The sequence below is a fragment of the Ceratotherium simum genome, chromosome 12, assembly GCF_057802395.1.
Source record: "Ceratotherium simum simum isolate JZ-2026a chromosome 12, ASM5780239v1, whole genome shotgun sequence".
In the NCBI taxonomy this organism is placed as follows: domain Eukaryota; kingdom Metazoa; phylum Chordata; class Mammalia; order Perissodactyla; family Rhinocerotidae; genus Ceratotherium; species Ceratotherium simum.
In genome coordinates, this window is record NC_141911.1 from 8369919 (window position 1) to 8391988 (window position 22070).

The 22070-nt window shown below is 36.4% G+C and overlaps 1 protein-coding gene across 1 annotated transcript in view; it reads left to right on the forward strand.

The window, feature by feature from the left end:
* ELP3 (elongator acetyltransferase complex subunit 3) overlaps positions 1-22070 on the forward strand; it is a 106840-nt gene that overhangs the window by 8593 nt on the left and 76177 nt on the right. The window contains exons 4-7 of the mRNA XM_004433537.3: positions 4304-4374; positions 5431-5494; positions 7509-7577; positions 10111-10265. Coding sequence (XP_004433594.1) covers positions 4304-4374; positions 5431-5494; positions 7509-7577; positions 10111-10265 — 359 coding nt within the window. The remainder of the gene's footprint in view (positions 1-4303; positions 4375-5430; positions 5495-7508; positions 7578-10110; positions 10266-22070) is intronic.

Below are 22070 nucleotides of genomic sequence, written 5' to 3' on the forward strand. Positions count from 1 at the left end.
CATTTAAGGTTGCGCCATGTCTTTTTAGTGGCTTGATAGCTTTTTTTTTTTTTTTTTTTTTTTTTTTTTGTGAGGAAGATCAGCCCTGAGCTAACATCCATGCTAATCCTCCTCTTTTTGCTGAGGAAGACCAGCTCTGAACTAACATCTATTGCCAATCCTCCTCTTTTTTTTTCCCCCCCGGCAAAACCCCAGTAGATAGTTGTATGTCATAGTTGCATATCTTTCCAGTTGCTGTATGTGGGACGCGGCCTCAGCATGGCCAGAGAAGCAGTGCGTCGGTGCGTGCCTGAGATCCGAACCCAGGCCGCCAGTAGCGGAGCGCGCGCACTTAACCGCCAAGCCACGGGGCCGGCCCCGATAGCTCTTTTTTTTTTAAGCACTGAATAGTATCCCATCGTCTGAATGTACTCCAGTTTGTTTATCCATTCACCTATTGAAGGACATCTCAGTTGCTTCCAACTTTTGGTGGTTATGGACAAAGCTGCTATAAATATGCAAAGGTTTTTGTGTAAATATAAATTTTCAACTCATTTGGGTAAATACCTAGGAGCACGTTTGCTGGATCTTATGGTAAGACTATGTGTAGCTTTGTAAGAAACTGCCAAACTGTCTTCCAAATAGGCTGTATCATTTTGCATTCCCACCAACAATGAAGGAGAGTTCTGTTGCTCCACATCCTCGTCAGCATTTGGTGTTGTCAGTGTTCTGGATTTTGGCCATTCTAATAGGTGTGTAGTGGTATCTCGTTGTTTTAATTTGCAATTCCCAAGTGACGTATGATATTGAGTATCTTTTCATATACTTATTTGATATTATTTCGTATGCTTATCTGTATATCTTCTTTGGTGAGGTGTCTGTTCAGATCTTTTGCCCTGTTCCTAATTGGGTTGTTTGTTTTTCTTATTGTGGAGTTTTAAGAATTCTTTGTGTATTTAAGATACATGTCTTTTATCAGATATGTGTTTTGCAAATATTTTCTCCCAGTCTATGGCTTGTCTTTTCATTCTCTTTAACAGTATTTTGCTCAGAGCAGAACTTTCAAATTTTAGTGTAGTCCAACTTAACCAATTTTTCTTTCACGTATCGTGGTTTTGGTGTTGTATCTAAGACTCATTGCAAAACCTAAGGTCACCTAGATTTTCTCCTGTGTGATCTTCTAGAAGTTTTATAGTTTTGCGTTTTACATTTAGGTCTATGATCCATTTTGAGTTTGTTTGTATTTGAGTTTTTGTTTGTTTTTTTTGCTTAGAACACAATGATTGTTATTATTCTTAGTAGTATCACTATTAGTTATAACAATAGCTACCATGCTGCCCACCTGTTACAGACTGGCCGCTGTGCTAGTATGTTTTCTAATTTAGTCCTCAAAACAGTTTTGAGGGGTCGGTAGTATTGTCCTCATTTTACAAAATAGGAAAATACACAATTAGGGGCAGAGAAAAAATTCAAACCTATATCTCTTTGGCTGACTCCAAATTCATTGCTTTTTCTACTTTATCACTAACTTTTGAAATGTATTCTACAAAAGTACAGGATTTCTTAGAAGTTTTTTAGGAGCTACTATGGGGAGTAATAGGGAAGCCATGGGAGCAAGTCCCATCTCTCCTTCACCCAGGGCTGTTGCTTATATCTCTTTTATAAATTGAGGTTTTGAGTAAAACGTTACTGAACAGAAGAGTTCTGCTGCTCAAAAGATGATTGAAAACTACTACACATTGCTTCCCTGGCACCTACCTCCCCCTTCTCAGCTTGGTTAACTCTTACTCAGCATGATTGTGAGCCTGCCCCCACCCCCGACGACCCCCCCTGCCCAGGGAAGGCATCCCTCACTCCCTTGGTCAGGGCTAATTAATTGCCTTCTTTGAGCATTCCTAGTATTTTCTGCATGCTTCTTACCATGTAGTTCTGAAATAGCTTATTTCTGTATGTCTTCCTCCCCTACTAGGTAGTTTGATTTCAGAGGATAGAAGCAGTGCATTGATATTTTTGTAGTCTTGGGACCTGTCTGTTGTGTGTAGTTCAGAACCTGGCCCATATAGTAGGCCCTCAGTAAGAGATTGTTGAATTAGATTGACCTCATCAGTGGTTTGTATGGTTGTGTCTCATTTTAAATAAAAACATTTGTTTGAAAATCTAAGTTTTTAATTCAGATTTGCAAAATTATTTATTTTGGAGTTTCTCTAGATCACTATTGAATGATTTAAGTTAAACTTTAATAATTTTTATTATGAAAAATAGTTACAAACTTATAGAAAAGTTTAAAGTCCAGTACAAAGAACATTTTCCCCTGAACCATTTCAGAGTAAGTTGCAAAGCTGAGGCCTTTAGATACTTTAGTGTGTATTTCCTAAAAACAAGGACATTTTCTTACATCACCCCAATACAGCCATCAAAATCAGGAATTTAACACTGATACATTACTATCATCCAATCCTCAGACCTCTTTCAAGTATCACCAGCTGTTTAAATAATGACTTACAGGACCCAGTTCAGAATCAACATGTTGCATTTAGTTGTCATGTCTCTTTGGTCTAGACACTTCCTGTGTCTTTCCTTGACATCATTGCCTTAACACTTTTGAGGATTTCGGGCAAGTTATTTTACAGCATGTCCCTCAATTTGGCATAATTAGATGTTTCCTCATAATTAGATTCAGGTTATACATCTTTGGCCGGAATACCACAGAAGTGATACGGTGTTCTTACTGTATCCTGTCAAGTGGTGCATAGTTTCACTGATGTTCATTTTGATCAAGGTGATGCCTACCAGGCTTCTCCTCTGTAAAGTTATTCTTTTCTACTTTGTAATTAAGAAGTTTTGTGTGATGAAGTACTTTGAAACCTTGCAGGACATTTGGTCCTGTCCAAAACGTCCATGAGCACATTTGGTCCATGCCAAATGATTTTGGACAGGACCAAATATCAAGGACCTTTTGGCATGGACCCAGTGTCTCCATGGACGTTTTGGACAGGATCAAATATGACCACATATCTAGGACTTTTTGGTGTGGACCAAATGTCTAATGGCTGTTTTGGACAGGACCAAATGTCTGCTGATCCTTTGAAACTATGTAAATATCCTGTTCCTTATCAGACTTTCAGTTTACTCATTTATTTATTTGTATGAATGGATTAATGGTTTCCTATTTGGTGGGTTATAATCTGTTACTATCATTATTTATTTTGATGCACAGATTATCCCATATTTGACTAAGGAGCCCTTTCAAGCTGATTTCTGTGTCTTTTTAAAATGTCCCCATCATTCTTTGAGCAGTTTCTAGCTTTCTGTTATAATAAAATGTTCCCATCTCATCTTGTACTTTTTTTACCCCAGCCCTGGAATCAGCCATTTCTCCAAGGAGCCTTTTAGTAAAGAAGGGTATTTAGAAACCAAGATCTGATGCACTCACTGCTATTAGGGTGTTGCTGCTCCCAGACCCTCTCAGTGGCCCAAGCTAGGACACATATATGTGTATAGACATACATACATGTGCACATATACATAATTTGCATCTATATTTATTTGTATGTCAATCTGTATATATTGAAAACTATGAGTTCACAACAATACCTTCATTTTCATCCAACCCACAGAGTTCATTCTAGTTTTCTTCCTTGCCATATTTATAACTTTGTTCTCTGACAGTAAGAAACCTGGCTTATATTCACCTTAGTGTATACCCTTATTTGACCAACCACCCCTATATGTAACTAGTATTCTGTCTCCACCATCACCTCTCTTCTCAAGCAGATGCTCTTTTCACCCCACTTGGGCTCTGATAGACCCCATTCTGATAGAGAATGTTTTGTATACACTCTGTGAAGTCTAGCTCCTGGTTTGATAGTCTCTGCTCTAAATGTTGAGATCTAGTGTGTCCATAAGCAGTTTGAGTTAGGTTTATCTAAACCTAACAAAGGTTAGGTTTAGATAAAATTTTATAGAATTGCATAATTTTTTGTTATAGGCTGTTTTAGTAAAACAAATCAGAGTGAACAAAAGAGAATAAGAATTACTGTGACTTTAAAAATTATCAATTCCTTATTTTGCACTTAATTTATTGTAAAACATAATACAGCCTAGTATATACAATGTGTATGTACATTTTAAAGATTAATAACATTGAAAAGAGATTACCCTTATACCCATTGTTCAACTTAAATAATATGACATTACCAATACCTTTGAAGCCTCTTGTGTACCACTTTCTGCATTCCTCTCCCTCCTTCTGAGAGATAACCACTCTCCAGAATTTTGTATTAATTATTCCGTAATAACTTTTTTGTTAATCTTTCTTTTATAGATTGCTGTTGTGGCTGTGATGTGCAAACCCCACAGATGTCCACACATCAGCTTTACAGGAAATATATGTGTGTAAGTATGGTAATTTTGATAAGATGTGTGTATGTGTAGGTATTTTAATTGAACTAGTAAGTCCACTAGAGCCTTGATGGTGCATGCTGGTAATATTTACAACTTTGATTTAATAGATTCATGAGTTAGTTCTTTGAAACAAGCAACTGTTGATAGAATATTTCAGTGTTTTAAAAATGAATCATATAGGGGCCCAGTAGTGTAGTGGTTAAGGTCACGTGCTCCACTTTGGTGGCCTGGGCTTCTTGGGTTTGGATCTTGGGTGCAGACCTACGCACCACGCCTCAAGCCATGCTGTGGCAGTGTCCCATATACAGTAAAGGAAGATGGGCACAGATGTTAGCCCAGGGCCAGTCTTCCTCAGCAAAAAAAGAGGAGGACTGGCAACGGATGTTAGCTCAGGGCTAATCTTCCTCACCAAAAAAAGAAAAAAAATGAATCATATAAAGATTTTAATTTGTTACAGTATATAATAAAAAAAATATAGGTTATAGAACTCAAAACAGTAAACATTCTATTAACTCGATAAATGAAACATAAAAATATGAGCTGTCTACATTCCAAATAGCAGAAATATAGAATGAATTTGGATCAGAAAAGTATCAGAATGAAAAATTATCCTTATAAATAACCTTTAAACTTCTTAAATTTAGATAAATGAAAAAATTAGCAGAAGAATATGCATGTTCTAGGTAGGAAGATTAAACAGAAGAAAGATTTTCTAAAGTATAGTTACCAAGAGAGCACTGTGAGTATCAATCCAGACTTAGAACAACTTGGGTCCTGTTATTTGCCCCTAAAAGCTTAAACCTATAAAATAATAGTGACTGCAGTAGTCTGAAAATGACTGTAATAAAGTTCCTTTGTATGTTTATCTTGTTTACTTGTTAGTAGAAAATATATTATTTGCAGATACTGCAAAAATTGACTTTTCTGTTAGGATTTGAAAATGAAGCTTGTTTGGTATCAGGATTTTATGGAGACTGTAGATACTTGAACTTGACTGTTAAACTAAGTTTTGTATCTGACATCTTCATTCTTTTGTTGCATTGGCAGATACTGCCCTGGTGGACCTGATTCAGATTTTGAATATTCCACCCAGTCTTATACTGGATATGAGGTAAAGTAATGTGAGGTTGTCCTGAGGAAGTGTTACATCATGCTTTACCTATAGTGTGCTTTTATAAGTACTGGCTTTCTTAAAATTTTTATTTTTTGTGTTTTTCCTGATTGCAAAAGTTGTTCCTTCATCACGTATTTGCTGAGTGTCTACATATATTGTTCTGGTCACTGGAGAAATACTTATGTAAGCATTTATTATTAATATATGTCAAATACTATTCTAAGTGATTTATGAATTTAAACCTTAAAGCAGCATTTTGAAGGTAGACATTATTATTATCCTGGTTTTATGGATAAGGAAACAGGCCTAGAAGGCTTAAACAGCCGGGCCAGAGACACACCGCTAATAAGTGACAGAGCCAGGTTTTGAATTCTGTGCTCCTCACTGCTACATTGTACTGCCTCTGCAGCAGTGAAAAAACAGATAAGGTCCCTGGTTTTGTGGAATTTACCTTCTAATAATGGGAAATAGACAATAAAGAAACAAACAAGAAAAGAATGCCAGTAAATGCTAAGCAGAGAAGTAAAATCAAGTAAAGTGTAGTACCTGGGTGGATACTTTAGGCGTGGTGGTTAGGAAGGGGTTGTCTGAGTCCTGAATGACAAGAAGGAACATTTCAAGAGTGTCAGGAAAGAGCATTCCTAGCAGAGAGAATAGCTAGACCAAGGAGCTGTGGTAGGAGTGATGGCGGGGTGTTCTGGAGCATAGTGGGTAAGGGGAAGAATGAGATTGGAGAGACAGACGGCATAGGGGTTTGTAAGCCAGGGCAAGGAGTTTGGCTTTTATTATAGGTGTCATGAGAAGCCATTAAGATTTAAAGCAGGGGAATGATATAATCCAAGTTAAGTTTTTGAAAGATCATTTGATGGCTCTGTGGGGAAAGGACTGGTGTGGGGGCAAGAGTGAAAGCAGGAGAACCGAGAGCAGGCTTTTGAAGCAGTCAGCCTCCTCAGAAGAGGTCAGCAGCCAGCACACCAGATGACTTTTTCTCATATATGGTTTTTCATTTTTTACCTGTTTTCCATAGTTCAGATTTTTAAAAATACAAAAGGAGTTATTCAGTGAAAAGGCTCCCTCTTATTCCCATCCCTTAGCCACCCCTTGCTGCTCCAGCACTGCCCCCAACAATCAGTATTCTCTCTTTCCTTATACATCCTTAAAAAATGCTACATGGATATATAAGCACATATATATTCTTTATCATACTTGTTTACACATATTAGTGTATCAAAACCTTGCACTTTGCCTTTTTCATTTAACAATATATCTTAGAGATCATTTTGTATCAGTATATTGTTTCATGGTTGTAGAATATTCCCTTGTATAATAGCATAAAGTCTTTTTGTTAAGCCATTACAGACTATGTTGTATTTAATGACCTTGTTTAAAGTTTAGTTTAACAAATAACTCTTTTAAATATGTATGCACAGCTATGTCTGTGAGTAGTATAACAATTTGGTGACCCTGGAGATTCTGTAAGTGTTTACACAAAGGTTAAGTATGATCCAAGGAGATGCCCTGCTGTTGAAATACTTCTGACAGTGGAGGTGGAGACTAGCCAGGTGCTATTCAGGACATTATTTTGAACCCTGACGAGACAGAGAAAGGAAGAAAGGAGCACAAGAAAATTTTATTTATTTATTTTTTTAAATTTTTATTTCTTCAATTTTTTTTTTTTTTTTTGTGAGGAAGATTAGCCCTGAGCTAACATCTGTTGCCAGTCCTCCTCTTTCTGCTGAGGAAGATTGGCCCTGGGCTAACATCCATGTGCATCTTTCTCTACTTTATATGTGGGATGCCTGCCACAGCATGGCTCGATAAGTGGTGCATAGGTCTGCGCCCAGGATCCGAACGTGCAAACCCCAGGCCACCAAAGCAGTGTGTAAACTTAACCACTACACCACCAGGCCAGCCCCAAGAAAGTTTTATTTTTAATACAACTCTTTTGAAACTACTTTTTATTTTTACTTTAATGTGGGCATAACAGGATATTTTTGTCTTTTTTTCTTAGCCAACCTCCATGCGAGCTATCCGTGCTAGATATGACCCTTATCTACAGACAAGACACCGAATAGAACAGGTGGGTTTTAAAAAGCATTTTTAAATTAGATTTTCATGCTTTGTTAGGAGGTATTATTGTTTGATTTGAGTCGAACCTGAAATAAGAACTGAAAGAGTGTTTTTTCGCTTTGTAAGTTTTTAATATCCGTGGAGGGAGGGAGATCTTTTGCAATACCGTGCAAGATCAAAAACACTACTTCCTTGAGAGACTGTATTGTTTTCTTTAAGGGTTTCATATTCTCTAAGTCTTTCAATTTGTAGAAAGTCATTTATGATATGAAATTTATGGAATGTAGATATGTCGAAGTTCTTAGATAAGTCGAAGTTCTTAGATAATAGGTAGATGGATTCCATTTTAGCTTCCATAAGCCAGATAACTATTGTGACTGGTTTACGGGGGTGGGAATAGGGAAATAACTGCAAAGGAGTACAAGGAAGTCTTGGGAGTTGTGGAATTGTTCTATATTATGATTGTGGTGGTGGTTATACAACTCTAAACATTTATCAAAACTCATCCAATTATATATTTAAAGTTAATAGATTTTACTGTATGTAAATTATACCTCAATATAACTGATTAAAAACAGGTACCGTGGGGGCCGGCCCCGTGGCTTAGCAGTTAAGTGCGCGCGCTCCACTACTGGCGGCCCGGCTTCGGATCCCGGGCGCGCACCGGCGCACCGCTTGTCAGGCCATGCTGAGGCCATGTCCCACGTACAGCAACTAGAAGGATGTGCAACTATGACATACAACTATCTACTGGGGCTTCGGGGGAAAAAAAGGAGGAGGATTGGCAATAGATGTTAGCTCAGGGCCAGTCTTTCTCAGCAAAAAGAGGAGGACTGGCATGGATGTTAGCTCAGGGCTGATCTTCCTCACAAAAAAAACCAAAAAAACAGGTACTGTGTAAATGGCCTTTCTCTGTTCAAGAAGTCTGAACATTAATACAGATGTTCTTTTTTACAATTTTATTTTAAACTTGTTCAATTTAAAAAAATGTGAGTGCTCTCTATAGTTTTTACAGTAACATCTAGTAGGGCAACTACAAAATCTCAAATGGAAAGTAGTACATACCATAGTCAGTGAGTTGCTTCTGGGTTTATTTAACTAGCCTTATTAGTGAATACCAGCCAGTTCTAATTTCACTTCACTGTCACCCAAGCATATGTGGATCAGGATTGTCAGCTATAGGAGAGGACCCCACTTGGGTGGAGCCTGCATAGTTTAGAAAAGCACATTCTAAACCATTGCTTCTGTTTCTTTTTTAGTCATGATATTTAATTCATTTAACAGGTTTCAGTAGAGTGTGGAATGTTTATGTTTACCAAAAAGGAACATGAGTTCTAAAAGATTTAGAAACAACCATAGAGCAGCGATTCTTTTCTTAACTATAAATGCGCTAGAGTACCTGAGTAACTTTTCCAAAACACCAGGTCTTTGCCTCTGGACATTCTGATTAAGTCTGGTTTAGAGTCCTGGCAAGATATTTTGAAAATGCTACCAGGATGATTTTGTTGTGTATCCCTTGTAAACAACCATGGATATAGAGTATTCTTTTAGTGTTGATATATATATATATATATATACACACACATCCTTACATATATATATTTGCATGTGTATGCATATACGTGGCATGTATATGTGCACATGTATGTATAAATATGTGTAATACATAAAGATGTATGCATGTATAAACTGTTGCTTGCTATTTTCAGAAATAAGTATAAAAAAATGTTCCTTTTTGTCCATGTTGAGTGTAGACATGCTTTACATAGTACATTAATTTGGGTTCATAATTTGGTAATCCACTTAACCCATTTTTTCTCAAGCCTAAGATATGGCAAGAAATTTAAATACCTAGTTTTAAAAATTAGAATTTTGGCTTATTGTAGTTGACAAAATGAAAGATCTGTACCATTCTGTCCCCTAGTATAGGAGACATCATATTTCATATTTTATCAGACTTTTATTTTCCTTTCTTTTTTTCCAGAAAGTAAGCTTGAGGTGCCACCTGTGCCCAGAATCTTCACAATTGATTTAAAACTTTAAAATTTTAACTTAAAACTGCTTTCTTAAGTTTTCTTTCAAATCTAGTGTTATTTTTCTTCCATTTTCATCTAGTCCTGATTGTGTTGGATATAGTCATCTTCTTTGTCTCCAAGGCTTACCACAAAGTCTGGCATAAAATACATGATCAATAAATATTTGTTTATTAGGTTACATATTGTATTGCTATATTTGCCTTTACTGCTTTCTAGTTTACATTCTGTGGGTTTTTAAATTACTACTTAACTCTGCGGGTATTGATGTCAAGCTTGTTTATTATTTTTAGTTCTCACTCTCCCCAGTTATTTGAGCTATAATTATTTTTTTCTCTTTCAGATTCTGGAGTCTGTTTTTTAATCCACAATATTGCTGAATATGTTTAATTGCTTCTCATTTTTAAACTATACTGATGAAAACACTGCAAATTAAAATTCGAAATTTGCAATATCCTCTTAGAGTAATTGACTATATCTGTCTAATGCTGATGAATTTGTGTCTTTCAGTTAAAACAACTTGGTCACAGTGTGGATAAAGTGGAGTTTATTGTGATGGGTGGAACATTTATGGCCCTTCCAGAAGAATACAGAGACTATTTTATTCGAAATTTACATGATGCCTTATCAGGACATACCTCCAACAATATTTATGAGGCAGTCAAGTAAGAATTTTATCATACTCTCCAAAGTGGTTGTCAGTTATCCTCCCAGCAGCAGCCTGTGAGAGTTCCTTCTGCTCTACATCTACTTTCCTAGTTCTTTTTTGGGGATGGGAGGAATTTTGTTATTTGCATATTTTTGATGATTTGTAAGGTTAAATACATTTTTTTCTGGTTTTATTAAGATATAATTGACATACAGCACTGTATAAGTTTGGTATACAGCATCATGATTTGACTTATATATATCGTGAAATGATTACCACAAAAAGTTTAGTTAGTTAACATCCATTATCTCATATATTACTAGTTCTTGTAGTTACTTCTGTTTTGTGGGAAAGGATTATTTTCATTGAAATAATCCTTTTTTAAAAAAAGTAAGTGTGGTTCATTGACATTAGTATTCTCAGAGAAAGAGTGATTTACAAAATCACTGTGAAGATCTTTGCAGCCTTAGGCTGGTCTAAACTGCAGCAGTAGTTTTGATTGGGCTAGGTGAGTTTTCAGCCCACCCAAAAAGAGCACTGGAGGTACTCTTTATCTGAAACATTTAGCTGCTATAAAATCAACAAAACAAGTGACTATTATTTAATAAAGTGTTATTTATTAATAACTACTATTTAATAACTATTAAATAATTCTGTTTATGAAGGAGATCATTTATTCATTCCAAATTCTAGTTGGCAAAGCAGAAGAGAATTATGCATTCTTTTGATACCTCATGTTTCAATTTTGAGCAACAACAATACTAAAGTTTCATATATAGTTCAAAGATTTAAGAAGTGAAAGTCTTAGAATAATTTTTTTTTTTTCAAAAGTTTCAGGAACACCTAGCTAGTTCTTGTGTAGGGTACTATTCCCTCTTTTTTTTTTTTTTTTTTTTTTTAAAGATTTTATTTATTCAGTTTTTTCCCCCCAAAGCCCCAGTAGATAGTTGTATGTCATAGGTTCACATCCTTCTAGTTGCTGTACGTGGGACTCGGCCTCACGTTGGACGGAGAAGTGGTGCCTTGGGGCGCTCCCGGGATCCGAACCCGGGCCGCCAGCATCAGAGCGCGCACACTTAACCGCTAAGCCACGGAGCCGGCCCGGGTACTATTCCCTCTTATTTACCGAATGTTTATTAAGGGCCCACCAGGTACTATGCACTGCTCTAGGCACTGGGCACAGCGTGGTGAACAGACAGATGTTGTCCTTGCCCTGTGGTGCTTACATTCTACTAGTTCAACAGATAAACAGTAAGTGTAATGATGGGGATAGACAGACTACTGTGATAGAGAATAAACAGAATTATTCTCTAGACAAAGTGGTGATATTTAAGCTGAGACCTGGAGTATAAGGAGGAGTTAGGCCAAGAGCAGAATAAATAAGACAAAGGCAATGAAATGGGGAAGAACTTGGGGTGTTCTAGGAACAGAGAGGAGGCCAATGTGGCTAGATTCCAGTGAACAAGGGAGAGAATGTTATGAGGTGAGTTTGAAGAATTAGGTTTGGGCCAGATTATGGATGCTTTTCAGGAGTTAACATTTTATTTGAAATGCAGTAAGAAGTAGATTAATGGTTTTAAGCAAGAGAGTGACATATTCAGGTTGATGAGTAAGAAGGTCTTTCTGACTGTTGTCTGGCTAATGGATTAGAGGGATAAGAGAGTGAAAGTGGGAAACCAGATAGAAGACTGTTGTATCCATCCTAGTTCACATGAAGGTGATGGCAGTAATGATGGAGAAGAGAGGATGGATTAGGGCTGTATTTTGTTGTTGCAACTGACAGGACTTTGGATTGGGTTGGGCATGAGAAAGAGGAAGGAATCAAGGATGACACCCAGGTTTTGGTTGTAGGAAATGGTTGCTGGGTAGTGCCATATACTGAGATAGAAAAGACAGAGGGAAGATTAGGTTTGTGGGAGAAAATCAAGAGTTTTGCTTTGGATATGTTAAGTTTGAAATGCCTGGGATACATTCAAGTGGAGATGTCAGGTAGGCTATGCAAAAGACATCTGGGCTGGCAATACAAAATTGAGGATTGTCAGCTCATAGGTGGTGTTCATAGCCATGCAAATAGACAAGATCACCTAATGGGAGAGTTTCCCATCTCCAAGGTATACTACATGCAAAAGCAATTCTTAGAGCAAGTCTTACAGTATGATCCCATAATTTTTGTGTGCATGCACATATAAGTATAAATACATAGAAGAGGTAGTAGAATGATGATCATCATAGGCATTAGAGCTAAGAAGGAAGGAACATGGGAAACGGGGGTAAAGGAGGATGTTTACATTTACTCTGTATACAGTGTACTGGGTGTTGTGATAAGTATTAATTCACTTATCACCTCCAGCCCCCATAAAAGTTTGCCACAAAGCTTTTCACAGTCTGCAGTTTGGGTCCCCTGGGTCATTTGAGCTAGGCCAGCTGAAGATCTGCATAATGAATTTTTAGGGTGCAGCTAGTTTGACATTTTTATCAATTGAAACTTTAAAAATTTTGTTTTGTTTTTAATGTGAAGTTTTAGCTTTATTTTTGCAGAATATTCTAGTGCCTAAAGGTGTTTATAAGTTGTCTGTTGTTGGGGTGAAAATGGAGTTTGATATTACAACTAGCTAGCTTCAGATTACAAAATGTTTGTAGGAAAACCCTTTTGGAGAAGAAAGCCTCTTTCTGTAATGGACTAAGCAAAGCCAGCATTGTTTAGTTTCTGTTCTTGAATTTACCTCAAGAGGGCAACAAACACTTTGCTTTCAAATAAAAATGTGTATATGATTTGAGCCTTCGTTGCAACAAATCTCATGAGTGGTTCTTGGGAAGTAATAAAAGTGTAATCTGGGAACCATAAAACCATCCATAAATGTTACACTGAATCCTGCCAACCCACACTTGACATGTTTTTCTCTTTTTTCCTGATCTCTATACTTTTATGAGATAACCTAGAAAAAGCCGATTTGTGGCATCTCGTGTGCTTTGTTGAGATAAATTTTTACTGACAACTCTGGTATTTGTGTTTTAGGGAAACTTTGTTTAATTTGAAGAAATAGTAGTCTGGTTTGTACTGTAGACTAGAGACGTAGAAAACTATTGTCAAGTGTTAACGTCTTTGTGAAGTAAAGAGCAGCCCAGAGATACTGTGTTGTGGACATAACATGTTTTTCTCAAAAGTTTTGGATGAGATATTTACCTTCTGCCCTCTGTTTTATCTTGCACAGAGGGTATTTGTGAAAACTGGTTGGGTTACCTGTGTGGCCCACCTCTCTCAGAAGTAAGGTGATGAACTGCGTGTTTATTTTACTAGTAGCTGATATTAGTACAACTACACAGATGTAATACTGACTTTCATTAGCTTAGCAGAGTTTTTTTTTAAAGGTTAATTTTAAATGAAGTTAAAAATTACATATTGTGATGGACAAGTCAACAATGTTTAAGATTAAAAGTGTTTGTTCAAATTAGGGTCAAGTTCTACCATCAGCTTGAGTGTCCCTGCTTTGCGCGCGTGTCTAACCTGATTAAAGTTTTGCTTCTTTCTTAAAAGATTAAGAGTCAGAGTAAGGAAAAGCCCTAACAAGGTGAACCTGGTTATTATTTATGGCAAGTTAGTAGCAAGCAGTATATTATATCCTTGCAGATGGAAAAATTAGAAAGCTGATTGAACAGAGAGTTCAAGGACAAAGCAGGTATGGTTTCTGTGAAGGCTCATTAAATCAAGCAAAGTGATAATCACTCATTATTATCAGCTAGACTGAGACTCTTCAGTAGTCTCCAGAGAGCAACAATTACTGGTGACTGTCATCCTCTAAAAATCATAGCTCTGGAGATGAAAAGGACCGGCAATGGGATCTGAGTCACCCATTCACCAGAATGCAAATGTTGCCAAATAACTCAGAACAACCTTTTAAGATAGTTTTATTTTTTTAATCAGCCTTGCCCAGAAGCAGTTTTACATTCAATCTTTAATGCTCCTTGGCTGTTTTCATAAGATGCAATTTAAAAGGGTAGTTACCCATCAAGAAGTGGGTGAGTCATACCTTCTCCCTGTGGAATTTTTAATTCATTTCCGTTCCTCCCTCTTTTTTCCCCCCCATCAGTGACTTGAAATCCTTCAACCCAGTCCTTATGTGTCTTGGGAAAGCTAGAGTGCTAGGTAATGCTGGGTACCAGGCCCAGAAGTCAGTTTCATAGACTTACAGAGTTATAAAAAAAGCAAAAGCAACCTAAGAAGACCTGAAAGTGACTATCTCCTGTTTTGCTGCCCTGGACCTTATTTCTGGCAGGCCTCAGAACCTCCCGCATTCCTGGGCTTCGGCTCTAATACTCCCCACCCCTCACGTTATATATTGACCACTTTTACTTCCTCCCGTGGTCAACCAGATTTTCATAGGTGGTAACCAGGATCCTTAACATTGTCAGTCCAACCTAGTTATCTAAAGAGATATTAGTTGTTTTTCTTCCAACATTTTATTTCAAACAAACAAAAATTGAAAGAATTTTCCAGTGAGCACTACATTCTTGTCACCTAGATTCTAGAGTACTTGCTTTATCACATACTTATCCAACTGTCCATTCCTCTATCCATCCATCTATCCCTCTTTTTTTTTTTGATGCATTTCAAAGTTGCAGACTTCAGTATACTTCTCCCCAAATGTGTCATCATGCACATCATTCATTAACTAGTTTACTGTCTGTGGTGTTTTCTTTTGAGGTAAGTTTACATACAAAGAAATGCACACGTCTTGAGAGTATCATTTGATGAGTTCTAACAAATGCATATACCTGTGCAATAAAGCCCGATTAGGATATAGAACGTTGCCATCATCCCAGAGAGTTTTCTCATGCCCCTTCCCAGTAAATCCTCACCTGCACCTCCCAGAGGCAGCTGGTGTTCTCATTTTACTCCCTTCCATAGATTAGTTTCGCCTATGCTACAACTTCATATAAATGGAACCATGTAGCATGTATGGTTCATCTTTTGTGTAAGGCTTCTATCACTGAGCACATTTTGAGAGTCATCAGTGTTGTTGGGTATTTCAGTAGTTGTTACCTTTTTAATGCTGAGTAGTGTTCCATTGTGCACGTAGACCACAGTTTGTTTATCTGTTCTCTTGATGGACACCAGGGCTGTTTCTAGTGTGTGGCTATTATGATGAAACTTCGATGAACATACTTGTACAAGTCTTTTTGTGACTATATGTATTTATTTCTCTTGGGTAATAACTGGAAGTAGAATTGCTACATCATGTGTTTAGTTTTATAATAGCCAGGCATATTTTCAAAGTAGTTGTACCATTTGTACTCTCACCAGTAATGTATGGGCGTTCAGTTGTTCCACATCCTCACCAACATATGGTGTTGTCAGTCTTTTTAATTTTAGCCATTCTAGTGGGTGTGTAATGGTATCTTGTTGTGGTTTTAATTTGCATTTTCCTGATGACTAATGATGTTGAACACTTTATTATGTGCTTATCCTTTCTGTATATATTTCCTTTGTGAAGTGTCTGTTAAAATCTTTTGCCCATTTTTTATTTGACTGTTATATATCCTGGATACCAGTCCTTTGTTAGATTTATATTTGGCAAATATGAAAACCCAGTCTGTGGCTTGACTATTCATTATGTTAATGATATCTTTGAGCAGAAGTTTCTTATTTTGATCAAGTCTAGTTTAACAGTTTTTTTGTTTCGTAGTTACTGCTTTTTGTATTGTCTCTAATAAACCTTTGCCTATTCCCAAGGCACGAAGATGTTCTCCTTTATTTTCTTCTAGTTATAGTTTTAGCTTTTATATTTAGCTTTCATATTTAGTCTTAGGATTCATCCTGAATGAGTGTTTTCAGTAGTGTGAGGTAGAAGTCGAGGTTTCTTTTTTCCCATATAGATATCTAATCATTTCAAAATTACTTGTTTAAAAACTTCCCTTTCCCATTTAGATTGTATTGGCACCTTTGTCAAAGATCAGTTGACTATATAAATGTGGGCCTGGGCTCTCTTCTGTTCCATTGATCTATTTTTCAATCCTTATGCTAGTACAACACTGTCTTGATTACTGTAGCTTTATAGTATATGTTGAAATCAAGTTGTGTCAGTCTTCTAACCTTGTCATTGTTTTTCAGAATTGCTTTGGATATTCTAGGTCCTTTGCATTTCTTTTTTTTTTTTTTTTTTAATTTTTTGTTTATTGCAGTAACATTGGTTTATAACATTGTAAAAATTTCAGGTGTACATCATTGTACTTCTATTTCTGCATAGATTACATCATGTTCACCACCAAAATACTAATTACAACCCTTCACCACACACATGTACCGAATTATCCCTTTCACCCTCCTCCCTCCCCCTTCCCCTCTGCTAACCACCAATCCAATCTCTGTCCCTATGTGTTTGTTTATTGTTGTTATTATCTACTACTTAATGAAGGAAATCATACGGTATTTGACCTTCTCCCTCTGACTCATTTCACTTTGCATTATACCCTCAATGTCCATCCATGTTGTCACAAATGGCTGGATTTCATCATTTCTTATGGCTGAGTAGTATTCCAAGCATTTCTATATAAAGTTTAGAATCAGCTTGTAAATTTCTGCTAAAAAATGTGATGGGGACCGGCCCGGTGGTGTAGTGGTCAGGTTTGCGTCTTCTGCTTCAGCAGCCTGGGGTTCACCAGTTCGGATCCTGGGTGTGAACCTACGCACTGCTCATCAAGCCATGAGGCAGCGTCCCACACAGAGCAACTAGAAGGATGTACAACTATGACATACAAGTATCTACTGGAGTTTTGGGGAGGAAAAAAGGAGGAAGACTGGCAACAGATGTTAGCTCAAGGCCAGTTGTCCTCAAAAAAAAAAAAAGTGTGATGGGGTTGGGATTTAGAACAATTTGGAGAAAATCGATAATTTAACAATATTGAGTCTTTCAGTCCGTGAACATATATCTCCTCATTTACTTAGGTCTTCTTTAATTTCTCTTAGCAGTCCTTAGTGTGGAGATTTTGTAAGCCTTTTATTAAATTTATTTCAAAATATTTTTGTTTGTTAATGCTATAGTAAATGAAATTAAAAAAAATTTATTTTCAAGTTGTTTGCAGCTAGTATCTAGATACACAGTTGATTTTTGTATATTAACCTTATATTGTATGACCTTACTAAATTCATTACTTAGTTTTAAAAGCTGTTTTTTTAAATCTGCTAGGATTTTCTTCCTAAACAATCATGTAATTTGCAAATACAATGAGTTTTAATTTTTCCTTTTGGATTTTGCATGCTTCTCTTTTTCTTGCCTCATTGCAATAGCTAGGACGTTCGGTACAGTGTTAAATAGACGTGGTGAGAGTGGGCCTCTTTATGTTATTCCCAATAATACAGGGAAAACATTTAATATTTCAATATTAAGCACGATGTTACTTATGGGGTTTTTTGTAGATACCTTTATTAGATTGAAGAAGTTTCCTGATAGGTTTTATCATTAACTCATTTGTCTAATGATTTCTCTGCATCTATTTAAATGATCACATGATTTTCTTCCTTTATTCTGATAATATAGGTTACTTTGATTGATTTTTTAGTGTTAAACTAACTTTGCATTCCTAGAATAAACCCAATATGGTCATAATGTATTATCCTTTTTATATATCACTGGGTTCAACTTGTTAATACTTTATGGAGGGTTTTGTATATATGTTTGTGAGGGATAGTGATCTTTAATTTCCTTTTTTGTAATTTCTTTGTCAGGTTTTGGTGTTAGTGTTATGCTGGCCTCATAAAACAAGTTAGGAAGTGCTTCCTCCTCTGTTCTCTGAAAGAGTTCGTGTAAGATGAATGTTATTTCTTCCATAAGTGTTTGCTAAAACTCACCAGTAAACCTGTTCAAGCCTGGGGTTTTCTTTATGGGAGTGTTTTAGGTGATTAATTCAATTCCTTTAATAGATAAGGGATATTGAGATTTTCTGTTTCATCTGTGTCCATTTTGATGTTACATTTTTCAAGGAATTTGTCTATTTCATCCAAGTTGTCAAACTTTTTGGTATTAAGGTGTTCATAATATTCCCTTATTAGGCTTTTAATGTCAGTAGGATGTTAATGATCACCCTTCTTTCAATCCTGATATTGATCATCTGTGTTCTCTTTTTTCCTTGATTAGTCTGGTTAGAAGTTTATCAGGGGCTGGCCCCGTGGTGTAGCTGTTAAGTACGTGCGCTCTACTGCTGATGGCCCGGGTTCGGATCCCGGGCACGCACTGATGCACCGCTTGCCAGGCCATGCTGTGGCCGTGTCCCGTATAAAGTGGAGGAAGATGGGCATGGATGTTAGCCCAGGGCCAGTCTTCCTCAGCAAAAAAAAAAGAGGAAGATTGGCGTGGATGTTAGCTCAGGGCTGATCTTCTGCACAAAAAAAACAAAAAGAAGTTTGTCAACTTTGTTGGTTTTATGTCCTCTACTTCATTGATTTCTGCTTTTACTTTTGTTATTATCTTCTACTTTCTTTGAGTTTACTTTGCTCTTCTTTTTCTGTGAGTTAAGTATAGTATAGAAGCTTGGCCATGATTATAGACCTTTTTTTGTTCTACTGTAAGTATTTAAAGCTTTAAGTTTTCCTCTAAGCACTGTTTTAGCTGAATCCCACAAGTTTTGATATGTTGTATTTTAATTATTATTCAATTCAAAATATTTCCTAAAATCTTTTATATTTTGACCCATGGATTATACAGAAATGGGTTAATCTCCAAATTTCCAAAAATATGGAGTTTTTCTTGATATCATATTGTTGTTGATTTCTAATTTAATTTCATTTTGGTCAGAGAGGGCCTATTCCATACGATTTCCGTTTTTTAAAGTTTTTTTTATTGTGACTTATTTTCTGGGCTGGCGTATACAGTCTCTATTGGTGAACATACTATGTATATTTGAAAGAATGTGTATTCTGCAATTATTGGATGTAATGTTATATCTGTTAAATCAAGATTGATTGATAGTGTTGTTCAGATGGTCTTTGTCTTTGTTTTTGGGATTTTTTCTTTGTCTGGTTCTATCAGTTGCTAAGAAAGAGGGATACTAAAATCTCCAACTATAATAGAATAATTATCTATTTCTCCCTTTATTTATATTAGTTTTTACTTCATTTATTTTGAAGACCTGTTATTAAATGCATACACATTTATGATTGGTATGTTTTCCTGATGTATGAGCTTTTTTTTTTGATAAAGAAGATTAGCCCTGAGCTAACATCTGATGCCAATCCTCCTCTTTTTGCTGAGGAAGATTGACCCTGGGCTAACATCCGTGCCCATCTTCCTCTACTTTATATGGGACGCCGCCACAGCGTGGCTTGACAGGCGGTGCGTCAGTGCACGCCTGGGATCCAAACCTGCGAACCCCAGGCCACCGAAGTGGAGCGTGTGCACTTAACTGCTGTGCCACTGGGCTGGCCCTGTGTATGAGCTTTTTATCATTATGAAATTACCTTTTTATTGTTATGAAATGTCCTTTATCCCTGGGCTTGAAGTTTCCTTTATTTGATGTTGATTTAGCCATTACAGCCTTCGTGTACTTACTGTTTGCCCTGTGTATTATCTTTTTCCATCCATTTACTTTCTACCCATATGTGTCTCTATATTGAAAGTGGATTTCTTGTAGACAGCAGTCTACAGTAGTTGGGTCTTGTTTTTTTAATCCGTTTTTACAATGTCTGCCTTTTAATTGGAATGTTTAATCTAACATTTAATGTAATTATTGATATGATTGTATTTGCATATATCAGTTTAGTCACCCCCTCACTTTGGTTTTCGGTAGCCAAGAATAATAGTTTTAATGAATACTGTTATTGTTTAATTCTGTATAATGCATTTTTTCCTGTATTTTTTAATAGGGATTATCTTCTTAAGAGGGAGTATCCCCTTATCTAGCACAAATAGGGATTATCTTCTTAAGAGGGAGGATCCCCATATCTAGCACCTTAAGGATAGAAGGTACTTAGTAAATATTGTTAAGTGAATGCAATGGAAAGAACTTTGCATTAAGAATCAGGAGACTTAGGTTGCAGACTTATTTCTGTTATTATCTTACATTATTACCTGGTTTAAGCCACTTACTTGTTCTATGTTTTAGTTTCCTCATCTATAAAAATGAGTAGGTGGAACTAGATTATCTCTGAAATTACTTCTTTCTCTGACATTCTGTGGTTAAGATTTCTATTGGAATGAGAATTTTTATCTGAAAGATCTATTTGCTAGTTATTTTTCATCTAGCAGTCACTTTCTGACAATGACAACTTTTCTATAATGCATTTATGTATATAGCCCTTAAATTAGAATGTAAATATAATATTAAAAGAATGTGTAATAACTGTAATTTTTTTCTATTAATAGTGCATTGCTGTTGCACTATTAATAGGAGTATCTGACTAGGAGTATAAAATGATAACATTCTTGTCAGCTATTGAAGGAATCAAATGTTATGTGTTGTTTTTGTATACCTTAAACTTTGTCAACTAGCATGCTAGGGAGCAAGAGTCCCTGATTAGTCTCTAAGCTACAATGTCACCAGGTTAGTTTTTTATAGGTAGTACTCATTTAAAAATCATAATTCTGTTCCTCTCCGTTTCCTCAGTTTGTGTTGAGCAGAACCTTATTATTTTATAGACTCTTTTGACATAACTACCAATATCCAGGAAGCAAACTTGACCACCATCTCAAAAAAAAAAAAAAAAAGGAAAAAGTTATTTTTATTTATTTATTTATTTATTTTTATTTTTTAATTTTTTTCCCCCAAAACCCCAGTAGATAGTTGTATGTCATAGTTGCACATCCTTCTAGTTGCTGCACGTGGGATGGAGCCTCAGCATGGCCAGAGAAGCGGTGCGTCGGTGCACGCCCGGGATCCGAACCCGGGCCACCAGCAGCGGAGTGCGCGCATTTAACCGCTAAGCCATGGGGCCAGCCCAGAAAAAGTTATTTTTAAATCCTCAAACAAACCAACATCCAATGCAGTCATTCTTTTGTCTAGAATATCACTAGCACAACATTGTACAGAACATAAAATTTTATTGAGATATTTTCCAGATATGACCATAGCCAAAAAAAGAATGTGTGTGTTCTGTGGTGCTACTACTGAGGAATTACACCAATAACCCCAGATGTTATTTGGCAATTCACATAAGTCTTTGGCTGTCCAAAGAAGTTTTTAAATTCTACATACTCATTTAGGACTGTCAATGCAGAAGAGAGTTTGTACATCATGACTAATGAAAATTAAGATTTCATCTATGTACTATTATTATTTACTTTGAAGTTTGGTTTGAGCAGATTGAGTTTGAGGTAGAGGGGTGTCCATGTAGGAAAGTTTCCATAAGCCTTTCTGAGTTTAGAGCTCTAGTGAGATTTCTTTCCTGCAGGACCTAAAGTAAGGCACATCCAACTTCATTAATAACAGAGATTTTAAAAGAGGAGCAGGTTAATAGTAATGAGAAGTGTTCTTTGATGCCACAGCTTTCTGGGAGTGAATCAAAAAACAGTTTACAGAAGATAATAAAGAAATTTTAACATCAGTATGCTGTCCTCCTTCAGTGTCCCCATGGTTGGGGCCCTTAGGTGCAAGGAGACAGTAAATAATAATAGATATAACTTTTATAGGTCACTTTCTTCTAGAAATTAAAAGCATGCTTCCCAAGAAATAGCCTGTATTCATTTATATTCCTGCCACTTCTAGCTCTTTGTTCTTACGTGGTTCTTGGTTTTATGTGTGTGTCTTATACCTGCAGCTAGGTTGTTAAGCATCTCTGGGATAAGAACTGTTGTATTTTTGCTTTCTGTAAAATACCTGGCCTAGTGCTAGG